Source organism: Geospiza fortis, unplaced genomic scaffold (assembly GCF_000277835.1).
Source record: "Geospiza fortis unplaced genomic scaffold, GeoFor_1.0 scaffold1772, whole genome shotgun sequence".
Lineage (NCBI taxonomy): Eukaryota > Metazoa > Chordata > Aves > Passeriformes > Thraupidae > Geospiza > Geospiza fortis.
In genome coordinates this window covers 137,888-157,007 of record NW_005054570.1, presented here as the reverse complement: position 1 = coordinate 157,007, position 19,120 = coordinate 137,888, and the positions used below count along the sequence as shown (strand labels likewise).

The 19,120-nt window shown below is 37.9% G+C and overlaps 1 protein-coding gene across 1 annotated transcript in view; it reads right to left on the bottom strand.

Moving 5' to 3' along the window:
* Positions 1–19,120, bottom strand: part of FRMPD4 (FERM and PDZ domain containing 4) — a gene marked incomplete at its 5' end in the record, with an annotated part of 107,951 nt that overhangs the window by 53,689 nt on the left and 35,142 nt on the right. The window contains 2 exons of the mRNA XM_005429713.1: positions 9,843–9,945; positions 12,059–12,219. Coding sequence (XP_005429770.1) covers positions 9,843–9,945; positions 12,059–12,219 — 264 coding nt within the window. The remainder of the gene's footprint in view (positions 1–9,842; positions 9,946–12,058; positions 12,220–19,120) is intronic.

The window sequence follows — 19,120 nt, the reverse complement described above, 5'->3', positions numbered from 1 at the left end:
TAACTAACCTCCTGATTGGGCATACCAGGTAGAGTTAGAAGTAGATACTCAATCTCTTGGCAATTTGGGCAGTCCTTGTTGGCTGCACTACCACTAAAATAAAAATATTATCTAATTCTGTGTTCAAACTTTTCTAGTCCATCAACCAACACAGAAGTCCCCACAACATTTCTATTCCAACTACGTTAATGTATCAACAGCTAAGAGAGACTGTGAATCACAAAATTATTCTTATTGGAGGGAAACAGGAAAGAGAAAGGACTTGCTAGTGACAGTCTTAAGCCTTTTGATCAGATTTTTTAAAAAGCGTCAAAAACCCCAAAAATCAGGCCTTGCATACACACAAAAAAAAGAAGTCAGAAAAAAAATCAAAGTCAATTGCACTGAAAGCCAGATCCAATTATTTTACAAAACAATTAAATCTAGACATCTCTCAATCAAAAAGAAGTCACAGAGAGTTTTATCAGACTAGGATTCAGAGAATCATATAAACATAGAATTTCCTGAGTTGGAAATGATCCACAAGGAGCACTGAAGTCCAGTTCCTGGCCCTGCACAGGACCACCCTAAGAATCACACCATGTGCCTGAAAGTGTTGTCCAAACACTTCTTGAATTCTTTCAGGGTCAGTGCTGTGGCCCTTTCAGGGAACAGGCTTTCCCTGGGGAGCCTGTTCCAGTGCCCAGTCTCTCTTTGGGTGAAGAACTTTATTCTTATATTGAATCTCAACCTCCCCTGGCACAACGTCAAGCCTGTTTTTGTCTCTTTGCCCCTTCCAATCTAGTTCAACTATTATGTATTCACTTAGGTACTTTCTCATTTCTACTATTTTTTTGCTTTTCCAACTCCTTAGACAAACTACAGGTTATAGGTTTCAAGCACTGAGATCCCTAAGATATTTTTGGCAGATTGAAAGGCAACATTGCCATGAGAGAAGGAATATGAAATGGAAGTGTAGAGGAGCCACTGAAAGTGGACCCTAATGTTCTGAGGAGCCACCTTACAGACACACCCAGCTTCAAGAAGCACCATTCTTCATTTTATTTCACTTTATAGACTTAAGTGTCATCTGAAAAATAAATAGAATTGTGAAAGTAAAAACTAACACTGAGAATCAGGAAGAGACAGGATCAGCATGCCACAGAGCTAGAGAAAGATCTTGTCATCTTCAGGGACTCCTGATTCAGCTTCCATTACGCAATTCATTAAAATTATACTGTTATAGCAGTGGATCATGGAGTACCAACACCTCTCCATGACATTTTTCTCTGAGTAGAGTTTTACTCATTTACAGTCACTCTCCTTATGTCCTTCCCACCCCAAAGAGTGCTGCTTCCACCTTGACAGGGGAAAAAGCCTGAAAACTAAAGACTAAAGATACTTCAAATTAGTGGAAATATACAAGACATTGCAAATTGGTCACAGTCCTTTCACCCTTCTCTCTCAGCAGTTTAAATTGCCTTTTACCTCCTATGAACACTGGTGCATGTGAAACTGCCACCTTCAAAACAGCATTCCTTACAAGGAGGTGATGCAAATGCCTTTCCTTCAAACTACGTACCTGTAGCTGACAGAAGTCTCCAAGGGTCAACTTACAAAACCATAAAAATGTCATGTTTGCCTCTCAGCTCTTGACATCACCTTTGCCATCTTTCTATCAAAATACAGCATTTTGGTATAATTCAGAGAAACTACAAGCCACTTTATTGACAATGCAGTCTACATATCAGTGTTTTGAAGAGCTACTTCTCTGTCATCCTGAAGCTATTTGGATAGCAGATGAAAACCAGTTAATTTCTGTGATTCATACAGCCAGCACTGGCTCAGGATAAAAGGGAATGCTGATGTCACCACTGGGAAAAGTCACATTGTGACAGCCTTCCCAAAGCATCACAGGCCCACAATCATCATGTCTTCTCAGAAATGGCTATGTTTTGCCCTTACAATAGCTTGATTAGCTGATGTGTATATGCTGAATTAGTCAGCAACTGACTGGCAGGATAGGGAGTTGTAAACTTCCCAGTGAGGGCAGACAGACACTTTTGTAAGGACAGAGTTACTTTGTGAGTTCTGTGCATGCAGTGGTGAAGGCATCTCTGTCATCTTCCTACTTCACAGCCACGCCATGCTGGCAGCCCCAGGTGCATGGCACAATCTCTCCTGTCAGCCTATACTGCTTCCCCAGTCCCAGAAACTGTTTTGCAGAGTCTGGTGTTTCCCAAACAGCTCCTGAAACTGTCTCTGGCTTGTGTTTCTCCCTGACTTCTACTTTCTGCTGATTAAATTTCATAGTGAATAAACCTGTGTAAGTGTCACTGTCCTGTTGTAATGTCTTGAAGGCATCCACAGAACATTCAAGTACAAACAGCACAATGTAAAGGGCTGGCTTGCCCAACATTGTCTTTGAGGATTTGGAAATGCCACTTCAAAAGAGACATATAATGCAGCTGGGAAAGAGAAACCTTGCAATTGCAGTAGTTTGACACCTACTCTCCAACCCTCCCTACCCCAAACACAGGATGGGAGATTTTTAGCTACCTCCTGCTCCATATTCCAACTGGATGTAATCCTTTGATGCATGAGGCTTGCAAAAACAGTACAAAGAAGGATAAACATCTGTTGCAGAGCATGCAATATAAAGGTAATTCATCACATGGAAGCATTGATTCATAATAAACTCAAATCTGGGTGTTCATTTGAATGACTTTACATGGAAACAACTACTCTGAAACATCACTGATTCACATCAGTGCATCTGGCTTTAGAGCAAATCTTCCATTTGGACAAGCCAACACTTTTATTTAGTTGGATGAGAAGCAATAAGCTCATCAGAACAAGCTAATGAGAGCAACATTTGCTGGTTCACATCTGAAGAATCAATCAGTACAGTTACTTGTGTTTTGGGCACAGCTGTTCCACATCTCCATTCATGCCCTTGTGTTCCATAAAGCAACTTGTTAAGGAACAGCTGACCTGAAATTCATCACGGCTGACTCCTTTTTCTAGAGAATAGAGTGAGATGATAACACAACATTTCAAACAGATGACACATCAGCCTTGAAATTTCAAAAAGGGGCCTACACTTGCTGACTCTGAGGGCCATTCAGCATGGTTAACACAAAAAGAAAATTAAGTGTACGCAACAAATTAAGATCTCGGCACTCACAGCATCTGAATTATCAAGGCCAAACCTTTCTAAACCATGTCAGTCAACTTTCTCCCAAGAATAAGCAAGGATATGACACTGCATTCTTTGAGAGATATGATGGATTTAAAAGAGAACAACGTCCATAGTTGGCATTGATTTTAACAATAACAAGTAATATCTCTGTACAGCTTGCAGCTCTTACAGGCCTTTGAAAAGGTGGGCAGGCATTTCTGAAATGTTATTGCAGATTAGTAATTAAAATCTGGAGAAACCTGAATTAGCCTTCAATGTATTAGCTCAAGAACAAGAAGCACCACAACAGCCCAGAAAAGAAGATAAAAGAGATAATATTAAATGTGTGCTCTCACAGATTCAGAGCCATTTTGAAGTATGATCCAGTTATCTCTGTATTATGTTGCAGAAACACCTCAAGAGATAGAAGATACATATCTAACAATACCCCTCAAGACAGAGAGGAACTGACTTCTAGTATCCTGACTCTGAGCTCCTTGCATGGGCTAGCTGATCAGATGTAGCTAATTAAATGCCCTGGCAGAAAGCTTATCTCCATTGATGGCACTTGTAAAACTCTGACAGATCACTTGGTCCAACATTTTGTCCCTTTGTTCACCATGATGTGTCTAAAACCTAAAACACTAGCAATTCATCAATCAGGGCCTGACACAAAGTGGTTACAGCCTCCAGATTCATTTACTGAACTGAGAGTACCTTCAAATTAAAACGTCTGCATGACTGGTTTTTCAGAAAAAGCAGTTTTCAAGGTTCACGGTTGCTAAGCAGTATCATAGATAATAGCTTAATATGCTTGATTTTTTCTCTATGATGCTGATGAAGAAAGAATATCTTTAATAGAAAGTCCACCAAAATTACTTCATCCAGTATAAGAAACTGTCTAAACTACATCCAGGAACATTTGAAAAGAGGCATTTTCAGCTGCTGTAAGATGATGCTGATGACAGGCACTGTCACTGAGCTCCCTTTTACACTTGCATTTAGCTTTGAGGATGCAGAGTAGGAAAAGTGGTTCCCTGACATTCACAGAGTCAAATGGGAGTGACAGAATCCTCATTCATTTCGCAATGATGGTGAGGAAAGTCAGTATTGATTAAATTCATGTTAGCACTTAAAATGCAACATGCAGCCTAAAATCCTGGAGGGTTCCTTCTCTCCAGTCTTATGGCAATACACCATTAAACCATAACTTCTACTGCAGAATTGAAAGAATCCTCTAGATCCTCTTGATGAAAACTTGCTGTGACATTAACATGCCAAAGAAAGAGTTATTTCAGAGACGTTTTTGAGTCATTTCTCTTAAATAGAAAATAGAGCCAACAAGAAATAAAAGCCCTTAATGAATTTCACCTTTTTCATTTCTCGCTTTGCAATATAGGTATTTTTAGTGGAATTCCAGAGGATATCAAATACTGATTTACTGCTGTTACAGTTGCAAGGAATGGACTAATCTAGCCTAATTTAGCAACCTAGAAGTCAGGTTTCTACTTAAAAATACTTTTCTGTTCTTCTTGTTTAGTCAATAAAGCTTTCTGCAACAGGATAGCTTTTCCAAAACAAGTATTTTAGATGGATTACCCTCCTCAGATGCCAATTTCTCCTGGATGGCAGCCTGGATAACTATTTTAATTAAAGTGTGAACAAAGTACCACTGCCATGCCACTACTCACTGTTTGGTTTATGGAGTAAGTAGTACACTTGTGTGTCACTTAAAATTTCAGCAAAATACCTTGCTAAATAAAAAGACAGTTTACATAAGTTGTGATCCTTGTAGACTAATGCCTACTGAGTGCAATCTAAGAAAAACAAGTTATTCATGATATAGGAGTTGCCTATGAACAGCTAATAAGGCAAATTACTAGTCAGATGTTTTTCTTTGTTTCAAAAAAAAGGGTTGGTTAAGCTGATTCTTAAACAGATAAAAATGTAACATTATCCAATGATAATGAAATACATGAACTTCTGAGCAACCAATTAATTGATACGGTACACTAAAATACCTTCTAATATGTCAGTGTTGCATTGTTGCTCACTGTCATATAAAGAAAAAATTGCTCCATTGTGCCATGACTTCAATGTTATCTCAAAATACTTATTGTTAAGTATGTGTGAAAAGCTGTAACTCACAGAATCCATATCAGCAGCAAAATAAACCCAACATAAATAGCTCCTGATAAATTTTGAACTGACTGCACTTCAGATACATCCTTTGTATTCTGTTCGCTTGCTACTTGTCTTGACTTGAAGCTTACATTTAGAAAAGTGATCTTGTTTCTTCCTCTTTTTTGAAGTTCTGTAACTGTCTGTCTTGAATGGAATTCATCTTGACCACAGCCTCAAGTGACTTTCATAAAACTGACCTCTCTTTGCAAGGGAAACCATAAACATGACTTCTGAGTTTGTGCTGGAAATAGCCCAGGAGAACAAAATACGGAGCAAAAGCCATTGAACAGCACCCAGAAATAATGAATCCAAATGGATTTTGTCTGCAAACCATACTTGATTCATATTTCTGCAACCCTGGCTTTCAAAGGACAACTTGAACACTAATTAAGTGTTGCCAGAGCCAAAATAATTCAATGGATCAGAATGACCTACAGGGGATATTTATAATGAATATCCCTGATAATCTCTAGACCTAAGACTTCCTAGGATACAAGAGTGTCGCTCATTCTTAAAAAACAAAACAAAATCTCTCATCAGGTTCCCGCTCAGTAGCCCCTGGAGTCAGCAGAAGTGGCTATAACAGTTTTCTGCTTAAGGAAGATTATTTTCAGTAATGAATGCTTAAAAAGCCCACCCATAATTAAAATATTACAATGTAATAAAAAGCCAATAGGAAAATTTCTGTGTTATGCATTGCCTTTAACTTCTTGAATTTGTTGTAGTAAAACCATTATAAAAAAGGGACTTTCCTGAAAAACTAGTCTATCTGTTTCTTATCCTGTAGGAGTAACAGTTAGACAATGAATTTGGAGCTGATAGGAAAAGGGCTGAAAAAAAATTATCTAAAAGAAATTACTCTCATTTATTTTGTGGGCAATTTAGAAATAAAGCTAATTTATTAGTTAGGGATATGCATTTTCCTAACAAAAAAAAATATTTAACTGACATTTTTCAGTTATCCTTTCTGGTGGAATTTTGAATTTTTTAAATTTAAAAAAATGGTTTTTGAAAGTTTTTAATTTTTTTCAATTACAGACTTTTTTTAAGAAAGCAGAAATTGCGTCATCCTTTTCTTTTTCTTCAAGCTCATAACTCTTTTCACAAGTTAATCTTCTGACAATGTTTTATTGGAAAACAGATATTGTGTTTCATTAAAAACTCTCTTTAACATTAAAGTTTGACTTAACATCTAGCATTTATGTGTATTTTGCTTGGAAGTTTTGGGCTTCCCTAATCCTGGTGAAGTTTGATGCTCACCTGGTTGTGAAATCTGCCTTTTTCTTTTCTTACGCAATTTGTGTTTTCTCTATTTGACATGCTATGATCTTTATATCAGTATTTTGAAAGTAGATTAATTTTTTCCACACTCTCTGCAGTTATAATGACAAATTGTTTGTTGACTTTACAAAAAGCTTTGAGGGAAAGCTGCATAAAAATAGCCACTGAATTTCACACGAATGTAAAATATACCTTGTTATACCCAATCAGCAAGAGACCACAGGAAAAAAAATAGTCTTGGAATATCAATTTCTCATTAATGTGCTGCAGTGACCACAAGATAGTACAGTTTAAGATCCTGAGGAAAAAGAGGAAGAGGAGTCCAGTCTAAAATCAGAGTGCAGCTTGTTCAGGGCACTGCAGAGCAGGGTCTTTTGGGATGCGGCTCTGAAAGGCCAGAGCCCAGTAGAGCTGGGTGACCTTCACAGAGAGCCCCCTCCAGGTTCCAGGGTGGTCTATTCCAATCTGCAAGGAAGCAGGACACCAGTGTGGCTCCACAGGGAAAGCCTGAACAAGACCCAGTGCAAAATGGAAAGAGATCAGAAATGGAAATGGAGACATGTTACCCAGGAGAAACAGAGAAGATGTACCTGGCCAGGCAGGGATGGGGTTTGCAAAGCTAAGCACTGAAACTTATCCAGGATGGATGAAGGATAAAAGAAGGGTCTCTACAACCACAATAGCAGTGAAAGCCAAGGGAAGTAAAAACTTACTGCTAAATTGAGTGGGTAGCCTGATGAAGGATACTGAACAAGCTCAGATGTTTGATGCTTTCTTGGCTTTGGCCTTTATTGGCAAGGTCTGCTATCCTGGTCCCTGAGCTCAGTGACAGAATTTGGGGAACAAAGGCAGACAAAGGCTGAATTAGGGATTGCTTAGGTAAGAGTGACATTCACAAGTCCATGGGCCTAGATGGGATGCATCTAAAGCTCATAAAGAAGTTGGCTCATGTTTTTTTGAAAGGCTGCTGGTTAGGAACTGAAACACCTACCCAGTGTGGTTGTGAAATTGCCATATTTGGAGATATTAAAGACTTGATTAGGCAAGTGCTGAGCAGCCACATCTAACTTTGACACTACCTGGCCTGGAGCAAGAGGTTAGACTGGATGACCTCCAGAAGTCTCCTCTCAGTTCTCCTATGCTTTTGTGATAATGCCCATTGGGTAACCCATGCATTTAAAACACCCTCACTGCCAACCACTGAGATGCTGCTACCTGCAGGAAAACAAGATTTCAAAACTTCTCCCACACACATTGAAAAATGCAGATGCATTGAAAAGTTGTAAATGTATCTAGTCCATATGAAAACCTTCAATTATACAGAAGAGATTCACTATTTCATTGCTGTAAAGAATTGCTGTGGTGTCAGGACTGCTCATTGACAGTGTCTAGTCATTCCAGGCATGTCCACTGGCACGAAAGAAAGTTCTTATTTTCAAATGCTGTAACACGCAACCCAAATATATTTCACTCCAAATTTCATCAAAGAATGAATCTCTGTCAAAATCCCAACAGCAGACACGTTTTGAAAGCAGAGGTAGAATTACAGTGTAAGAAAAGCATCACCTAAAGCTTTCCCTGGGACGAAACAACACTTAATTTAACATTACTTATGTAGTCAACGTAATTGGGAAGGGTGACATTCTAATTGAGTATCTCATTTGAAGGCAGACAGAGAATCAACTATACAATAAATTCAGTTTGTCTCAGGTCTAATCAGTCTGTTTTCCTTGCTGTTATTACTACATATTGCTAGAAGCAGAAAATGAGATAGAGAACCTAACTTTGCTTAATATCAAAGAATCAGGGAAAGAATGAAGACAATATTACTGCTTTATTGAGAAACAAAGACCTCAGAAATTAGTATAAGACCAATTTTTGAGGCTTATACCAGTAGTCAACACAGAGCACAAGACAGAACTTTATTAGAAGCAGGACAGTTCTTTCAGTTTAAGGAGTCTACTCATCACATGAAGCTCTTAGCAAATTTTGTTTGTTAGCTGACTTGCAGGTTAACACTTTTTTTGAAAAAAATCTGAAAATATATTTTGTTTAATCCCACCTAACACAGATGAAGGTTTTCAGCATTTCTGGTATTTTTATACTATTTCTGCACCATCTTTGGAAGTTTTCTTTCAGCTAAATCCCCAGCAAACAAGCAGCTGTTTGCAGGAGAAATACAACTGCTGTGGCACTTCCTGGCCAAATTTCTGTAAACAAATGTGACTTCTCAAAATTACACAGGTAACAGTGAAAACACTGATAGCTGTAATTTTTGAGAAGAGGTACCTGTACCATTAAAATCTGAGCATCTCTCAGGAATCAACAAGACCCACCAATTCAGAGTTTACACCAATGGGAAGAATACAGAAACAAAATTGGGTGCTGTTCAATTTTGCACCATATTTTGTTCTCCTGAGCTATTTCCAGCACAGGCACAGCAACCAGGCTACTGGAATTTAAGTTATTAATTCTTAAGTTTTTTAGTTACTTGCCATTTTTCTGTGCAATGCACTAACATTTCTCATTACTCCAAAAGCAAAATTTATTATGTGAATCGCAATACATATTTTTCGATATCCTTACCATTTGGCACTCACTGTTCTTCCTTTCCTTCTACATCCCATTACAAATACTGACAGTTCTTCTTTCCTGTACTATCCCCAGCCACTTTTTTTGTCTAGTTTTCTGACTTCTGTCTTTTCTTCCTGCTTCTTTCACACACTCGCCTACCTGCATTCCACCTAAATACTTTTTGAGCTTCTCTATATATTTACATGCATTAATTCACTCTCAAAAATCACCCGACCTACCACATTTTCTTTATTCTTTACATAAGACAAACCTGACTTAATTTGCTTCATGTGAAAAATAAACAGTAATGCAACAGTGAGTGGAGCTTCCATGCTTCAGGAATCATCTTTTCAACAATCCATACAAAAAAAATTAATACCAGGAAAATACTATTCCTCTTTTGATACTCAAGTGCTTTGGAACTTCTCCTGAATGTTTTTATACTTTTTCAGCTACTCAGATGACATTTTAAGAGGACACTTCATTTCAATACTAAAATAATTCATAATTCTTCATTATAACTAAAGCAAAATTATTTTCTCTTTTCTCAGCCATGGGAAGGCAGGACTTGCTGTACTACTGAATGACTGCACAAGGCAATAAGTCACTGTGTTTGCAGTTTAAGTGACAGGACATCCACTACCTGACAAGGTCGATGACTCTCTCCCTTGGAGCAGTGCTGACTGGCTCATCATTAATCATTATGATCTGATCCCCTGGTATAAGCTTTCCTTCAGAGGGGCCACCTGCAGACAAATGAAGAAAGGAAAAAAAAAAAAGAGTACAGGTTAGCAGACCATTGTAAACACACAGATACTGTTGTTCATATACTACATGTGTAGTTTTTCTTTAGCTAATGACATTTTTACACTAACACTATTTCTGGCGTTACCAGTACTCCCTCACCAGGAAAATCTTGCAAGCTGCTAATGGTTTAGCAGCTTCTACTGAAGTTCCTCAAGTTCTAAACCTGTATCTAACTACCTAAACTAAGGGCTTAGTTTTCTGAAGGGCAAAAGGACCCATAAGCCATGGACTTATGCACCCTTTAAGGTGCAATCAACTGTATTTTAATCATCCTTGATCAATGTTTGTCTGATATTTTTTAAGACCACCCTGAGAAGGATTTCTTGTGAACAAATGATCCTGTTTATCTACTGTTAAGAACAGGAAGCCTTTTCCCATAGTAAATATACCAGATCTTCCTGGTTGCAATATATTGTTTCCTGTCCCAGGCAAAGTAACACCAGAGAAAATCTTATTCCTCTTTCCTATGAAACATCACTCATGTATTTGAATGTCATTCACAGGTGTCTCCTATGATTTTTCTGTTCTAGGCAAAACAAACCTGTTTTCTTCAATTGGAGACAGAAAGTTTTTTTACTCCAGCTGCTTGAATCTCTTTTCTGCTGGATTCCTACCACTTGATGAACATGGGTACATCCAAAAGCATTGCCACTTTCAGTTAGACATGAATATTTAGCATTAGTCTGAATAGACAATCAGTCATGTATATGTCTATGTGGTTTGGATTCTGGCACTGCTGAAATGCTCATTGAGTGCATTGTATTTTATAAAATGCACATATTACTTTGTTTCTCAGCACAATTACATGCCCAGAAGTTGATGTGACATCACAGTTCCTAGTGTAGAGAGATATATCCTCTCTGGTCTTTGTCTTTACACTCTGCAATGATGATACATAAAATACCAAATAATATTACCATTATGAAGATGAAGTCTAAAAACAAAATGTTTCAGCATCAAAACAAAGTCATTGAACAACTGAGCTAATGCTGATCCTTTCCTGTTTGCTTTGAAAACTTTACTCCACTTCCATATCCCACATAAATGGATACAAATACATGTAGGAGAATGTTGTCCTGAGCTTATATTTCCTCCTATTCATTTGAAACAGAGCAGAGTACACACATTTTCCAAATTTTTCCATAAAACTACATTAATAATGCCAAGTTGAGAGAAATGAGCTGTCTGGATCTGGTTCAAATATTAGTTACACTGCTCACTTCATGTGAAAGCAATACAAATGTAATCAATGCACACACGTTGGTAAATGACATCAGAACCTCACAGAGTCGATTTTGCCTCTGTCTCCTCTGCTCTCTGTGGGGGTTCTGGAGAACATATTGAACAGGAGCAAAGTCAAATCCCTGCCCTTGGCTGCAATTTTACATAACAGCTGGACTTTTAAGCATAGAGAGCAGGAGCCTGTGATTTGGGAAACAGATTATCCCAGGTCTGGTTTCTTATAACTTCAAAGAGATCACAATCCTCACTAATTTTCACTGCAGGTAAGATGTCTGGGGATATCTTTTGACCTGGCTTTTAACCATATAGTTATACAGATGCATTCATTAAAGAAAAAAAAGCCAGCAGTAATATCCTCTTTTTCAGAAAGAGATACTGTTTTCAGAAAACTAACTTTCTTTGGGAAGGTGATGGTGAGAAAGAAAAATATGCAAGCTTTAAGTTCAGAACTCAACATACCTCTTGAAAATGCTGATTCAATGGTAATGAAGGTGACAGCAAACCAATGTAAAGATACCAGGGAGAAGACCTTCTTTCCTTGAATGAAATGGGTTAACTTTTTTCAGGCAAACAATAGTAATGGCTCTGAGCAGTAACTCCAAACTGGCTTTTTGCCAATACATTTATGTAATGTTCAAAAATGAGTGTAAGGAAGGAAACCATTGGGTAAAACAAGGCTAAAAATCATATCTAGTATTTGTGATTACTTTGCCTGCCTGAATATTTCAACAGGTCTCAAATTTGTAGCTGCATTTCATCTTAGTAGCCTAAATCAAAGTTTTCTTCTGGGGTCAGGTGGGGAAAACATACCTGGTGTTACTGAGCGTACAACAACTGGCTTTTCACTACCAGCCACAAACCCAAATCCTAGCACAGGATCCCTCCTCATTTCCACTTTCCGAGGGGCTGGAGGGGTTATTTGGCAGCTCTCTATTCGAGGGTCTTCAAATGTGGCTGATTGTGTCATGTGACTGTGAAAAAAAATAAAAGATGGAAAAAGGAAAAAAATCATTAAAACATGATTTTGTGGTATCTACTTGAGCCAAGCAATTTGTGCAACGATATGAGATGAATATCTGAAACGTTCTCACTAGAGGAACTAAAGCACCAACTTAATAATTTTCTATTAGGTTTTCTTATGCATTAAGTAATAATGCTGCTGGCAGGTCTCAAATAGTAATCAATAGTATCAGGCTTGAAAGAGTTTTTTTTTTTGACAGCACACATTTAATCATATCCCATATATGAAAGAAAAACAACCCAGTAATAAAGCCTTTGTGATCTGTGCTTGAATTTTTCATCCTTCAATTTTTGGAAGGGAAAAATAATAGTAGTGACCTACTCATAACATAAAACTCAATAATTAGAGTCTGTCAGAATTTTTAAAAAGAGAACACACATTTTAATTTGGGGATCTAACATGTTAAGCAAGTTTCTGAGCTGAATCCTCTCCCTCCCTGAGGCATCCATAACAGCTCAATATTTGCTATTTGGATAAACTACCTGAAATCACTTTAAAATTTTCCAGGGCACAAACAAACAAACAAACAAAAAAAACCAAGAAAATATATTTATGTGGAATTACTAAAATAGTTTGCTTTTTTCTACATGTTATGACAAAGTCTGTTTATTGTACCTAGAAGAAAAAATTCTCATGGCTGGAGGGAAAGATCTTGAGTTTTCAAGCAGAAAATAGAAAAGATGAAAGCTATCCAACATCCCATATCCATGAAATAGGTAACAGCTTAAAAGCATAAAGATTTTAAATTAACATTAATAAACACTGAAACACTGGCTGATGCTATACACAGTCAGAACCAAAACATACTTTGCATTTTCCACCCAATGGCTGGAGTCCACATTGAATCATAGCTACCAATTCCCAGTGCCAATCAGACAGACAAACAGACCACTCCAGTGCCATACCCCAGACACCATCCATTGAACTCATGTGCTTCAGGAGACCAAACTACCACTGCAGGCAACAAGCAATATCTGGTCAGCACAGTACAAAGATTTCAGCTCATGGCATCAACTTATTGCAGTCCTGAGAGACCTCAGATAATATTTGTTTTAAGTTGCCTGACCAAGAGTTAACTTTTTTTTGCTTTCAAGAGACTGTAAGTCTGCAAGTGCTGAATGACTCTAGCTCATGGTAAATAAATGCAGTAGGCAAATGGAGGAAGCCAAGTCCCAGCCCCACCTGCAGAGAGGGCACAGGCTCTGAGAAAGGTAACAACCATGTGCACAGCCTGAGAACTCTGAAATGCACATCAGAGAGGCAGATATCTCTACAGCACTAGGCAGTATCATCCATTGGTGTCCTCATAGGTAATTAATAATATGAAAGTCTTGACATCTTGAAATCTTTGACAATTTTACATATAACATGTTTTAACATGAGGGTTAAGGGACATACCGTGCAACCAGCATTGTTGCTCTCACCACCTGTCCCTTTTCCATCTGTGAATACAATTCCCTGAAGAACTCCAAACTGGCAGTCCATAAGGAGAAAGGTATCATTCAGAGATCTGTTTTCAGCATCAATGACTCACAAAAACTTCTCTGATCTTTCCCCAACACATACACCTTGGGCATGACATCAATTTACTTTCTCTCCATGGTCTGCTTCATTACTGATACACAGAAGAGCAGCAAAATCTCAGTAAACTCTCAGTGGTAGTCTATTTCTGTTACTGGATTTTTCTAGGGCTTTTCTTCAAAGAAGCTTTCTATCCCTGTGACTAGATTCAGTCTGCCTAAGAGTAACATGCTGTCTTTTTATGCATATGATCAGAGGCAGCAGAAGCTACTTCCTTACAAAAAATAAGAGAGCAAGAGAATATCTCTGTGCTCTCTTAATATATGCATAAGGTGAGGTCAGCAAAGAAAGTACTTGTTTTTTACCAGCTAGAGCATCATATCTGATACTTGATTATCTTCCTCCTCCTCCTGTTCCTCCAGCTTTTGTCAGTTTATTTTAGATAACATTCTATTTTCTTTTTCCAATGAACTGTTAGAAAGCCCAGAGAATTATACACAGACCCTTTAAGAAATCTATCTTCAAGACCTCCCAGGCATCTCCTCTCCATAAATTCCTATTTGTGGTTTGTGCATCTAGATATTCAAACATTTTTTCTTTCTAATGAGACAATTTCTGAGGTGTCACTGGTATCTAAAACACTATTTATTTCAACTTGAGAGCTTTGTTTTGATAGAGAAGACAAAACTCTGCATTTTTTACTTCTCTTTGATGACAGCCCCACAAAGTTAACTTTCCACAAAGTTAGGATAATCTATTTAATATTTTTTTCCTAATAGCTGTTTCCATTTTTAGAGCACTACAAGTCCAAACAGAAAGCGCCTTCTGTCCTAAAGAGAAAATACCATATTTACAAGCAATGTGAAACTACTGCTTGAGCCTTTGAAAACTACTTTCATTGTACTACTGCATTGTACTTACTCTGTCTTCAAACACTTTTACAATCTGTTTTAAAAAGAAAAAACCTCAAAACAGCCCCAAATCCCCCAACAAACAGCAGCACTTCACATAACAAATTCTAAGAGCAGACAGAGATTTGCTTAAGGGAGCAGCCCCGCTCCTGGATGCTCCAGCCCTTGCCTTGGCTGGTGCTGAGGATCTGCAGCAGCACAACATCAGTTATTCAAAGCCTAAGCAAGAGGATCAGCGAGGAGCAGTCCATCATGATTCTGAGAGGCACAGCAGACACTATTGATTTTTAAGGTTATCCACCTTGGAATACATCAACTAAAAAGACTCTGCAGCTCACACTTCCACAGCTTGCTGCATCAGATATTCTTGTGCCATTCAGTACGTTGGGGGTGTACTTCAAGAGAGTAGCAAGATGTATAAATGTGATCCCAGAAGAGATCAGATGAATGCTCAAAGCTTTTTGTGATGGTACATTGACAAACCTGCTTCCTCCTGTGGTTAGTTCATTATTGAGATGCCAGTTGTGATACCACAGTTCAGGACTAATTTGAATTTTGCATTAATTGGAGGTATTTGATCTCCATCTCAGCTATGAAAAATATTAACTTCTGCAGAATAACTATGCTACGAGTTCTAAACCAGAATCTAATAAGCTTGGACTCAAAAAAGCCACTTTGGAGAACCCTACCTAAAATGTGCTTTACACTCTGCAAGATCTTAGAAGAAAAACTGCAACACTACAAACTTGCTATTTGCTTCAAACACCTGAAAAAAAAAATTATATACATTTCTTACATCATAGCTAAAGATTTACTTTTCTCAAGGAAAAATGGGAGAAAAAGAGAAAAAGAGCCTGAGATTTTAAATATGAACTGTTCTTTCCATGTACACAAACTCAAGCTGTCCTTAAATTGCCTTTCAAAGACAGACACTTATTTCCTCCCATTTTCAACAGCTGAGATTAGTCCCTGCTTTGCAAAAGGCCATTTCCCTGATGCACTCACGTTGTCAGCAGTGGGAGACTGCTGCCATGTGAAGGAGAAAAATTCTTAGAGAATTTCTTGAACAGAGATTTTATATAGTAGGCTCTTCTGAGAGATAAACTACCAGCTATGGAAAATCATAGCAGAAGTGCAATCATAAGCACTTACTCTCAAAAACTCTCTGTGGAAACTGCTCTAGTCAATATAGAAGGTAACAGGGGAAATGAGAGAGAAGGCATCTGAGCGAGCATGCACCAACACAGAGCAGAATAGAGACATTGCAGGTGGCATAAAATTCATGTGCACACTTACCCACAAAGGGGCCTACAGTGAGCAAAGGAAGAAGCAAATTAGGAAGAAAAACACCCGGGGGAGCGTTGATCAGCTGCATCACAGCAGCTAGCACCTGCAAACACAATTCAGAAGCCCAGGACATTATGAGGAGCCTCACTTAACATTTGCATGTCCAAATTCATGCTTGGCTTAGTCAGAGGTGTAGTTTAAGACTGACACTTTGAATCTTCACATAATTAGCTTCAAAGTTATTAACTTGGTAATATTTTCCATGGAAACCTTCCTAGCATTGTCCTTATTTAAATTAGAGGCTGAATAATCCAAGAAATATATGAACCAAGACTGCAATAGAGAGTTTGATTTAATAATGCTTAATAGTAATAAAAAGCAAAGTGTCTGAGTACAATGCTTTTTAGCCTTTGTATTTTGATATGTCATTCCCTGACATGTCAGAAGGTTTTTTTTGACAAAACATGGAGTTTTCATTTCCACCAAAAAATGGTTAGAGCTCTAACTCTTCTAAGAATCTGAAAACTATGGTAAGAACCCAGCGATCCTAGTATGATAAACATTAATTTAGAAATAAGTAACAAAGGCACCAGAACAACTTTAGCTCCATTCTGCAAAGACTTCCAAAAAGAAAGCAGAAAAAGCGATACCTCAAGCTGAGTTGAATACAGCTGCACACCCACAAACTCTAAAACAACTGTAATCAATCAGCTTTGCATCATATTTGGACAGGGTGGAGACATGCTGCTTTCAGGTATCTCATTTCATATTCTCCTATTACAATTTGTTTCAATTACTTCACAGGTTAACACCAGCTTGCAATTTTGGGGTATTTAATCCTTCACTTTTAAATAGTTACAGTATTTCTGCTATACATATTGATTTACCTACAAAATAGATTCTTTTTCACTTGAGACACAGCAGGTGTAAACTTGGTCAATAACAGAGGAGAGTCTGTGGAAATGTCAAATCACTCACAGACTGATGAGTGGAAGTGGGCAAGGAGGATGGAGATGAGGACTTTTTACCAAAGGTTGAATTCAGAAATAACAAAACCACTTCAAATTGTTGAGCACTGTTAGAATCCTGTCTCATTAATTTGGAGGAGGTGGAGGATCTTCTTTGTTGATTGCAGTTGTGATTTTCAACAAGATCTGTGCAAGTTAAGGACACTGAACAAACTTTCATTTACAATTATCTGAGTCCCTGCCATGAGTCTCTGCCCATCCTGCCCCAAAATAACCTCTTCATACTCTTTGAACTCTGTGATACTCAGAGTCTTGGGCTCTGCACTCAGAATTTCCTAGGAGTGGGAAAAGCTATTGTAGCAACAGAAAGAAGTAGATTTAATTCTCATTCAATCACTGTTCTTCAGGAATTAACACTAAGTAAAATGGCTTGAGACAGATTTATGGAAACTGATAACAACATGAGGGTATTCTATATTTTCCTGCTTGATAATCTGGAAAGACAACCAAAATAACAATGACAGTTCAAAGAGAACTGCCATAGAGATGAAGAAGTATGCAAACCTCCAGAAAATGAAAAACTCGTCTTCGTTAATTTAGCTTAACTAGTAGCTAAATATGAAAAATAATTTCCTTCCTTCCTTTCTTCCTGGAACCTCTCAGTATATCCCAAGTTAATTTATTTTCTCTAAGAAATCCCCCAAGAATTATTAAGAACTAGGACACAAGTGTCAAAACCATGCATCAGCTGCCTTTTACTTGAAAATGATATTTCAAGAAAAAAGTGCACAAGTAGTTATTACATTGCTCAGTAAAACTGCTGCTCCTACAGAGAATCTGGTGCCTTGACAAACTCTTTTTTGCTCCATTTTGCAGGAAACCAGAGAATCACTCAAAGCTCTAGAAGTTTTTTAGATATATTCAACAGACAAAAATTTTATTTTCGGTGGTTAAAGAAGGAGTCAACTTTTAACACTTCAAGAAAACGTTCCCTCTATTTTCACTGGTTTTTGTGCAGGTGTATATACCAAGAATTCAGTATCATAGCCACAAAATGCAAGTGGGGCTATTTATCAGATGTTTTTGTTTCTTTCTAGGACTACTTTTTTTGCCCCAGTGTCAATTTTTTATTTTTAAAGCTTCTTCAACAGTTAAATCCTTCAAAGTCAGGTCATTTTATAACACCCTAGAAAATGTTTGGTATATGCCATCTGGATGAACATATGGTAAAAATGTAATTAGAAAGAAAAAGGTTTGCTGGTTTCAGAAGAAGCTGGTGACAGCTTTTTTGATAAAATTGGATACAGGGAAATCTGACACGTAAAAAAATTTCAAAATCCACTCTTCCACTGTTGGGCATGATCTGCAATCTAAAGCAAGGCAAAGTCAACCAAAATTGCACTGAATAAAACTGACATGAATACAAATTCAGAGGGCTAAAAAGATTTATGCTCAACTTTAGTCAGGCACTGGGGAAAACACACTTAAAATATAATTCACAATGACAATTAGGACTCATATTATTACATGTATAAAATGTGAATACTTCTGCATTCTGCCCTATTCTATATAGGAATGTCATATATTGGGAAGGAAAAAACCCAAACTTCTATAGTTGAATCCCACAAAGACATGGAAATAAGCCTCAAGCCCCAGCTGCCAACTAGCAGTTGCTTGCTTTGAGTATTGTATCTACAGATTGCTAGAGATTGCTAAATTATCTACAGCAATCTAAATTATCTAAGCAATCTACAGATTGCTAAATTATCTTTTTAAATTATTCTTCTCTCAGGATAGCCACAAACATATCAAAGGCTCTGTTCATGACAAACCTTGGATTTCCTGCCTTTTGTACAGGGACAGGACTTTACAGGCAAATGCCAAATAGCAGAAATTGCACAGAAACATCTCAGTGAAAATTGGTGGAGAAAGGACCACCTGAATGCTGGAATTGCCTCCCCTGGAAGTTGAGTATGATGCCAGCCTCTGTCTGACTCACTGCCCAAAATGCACAGCCAAGATGGGTGTGCCAATGACAACTAAGTCTGAACTGCAGCCCTGCACATGCAGCACGTAATGCACATGGACAGCCCACACCCCTAACACGCAATAATGCTGCTACACACTGCTGAATGGCACTTCTGCACTCAGTTTCTGTCCCAGC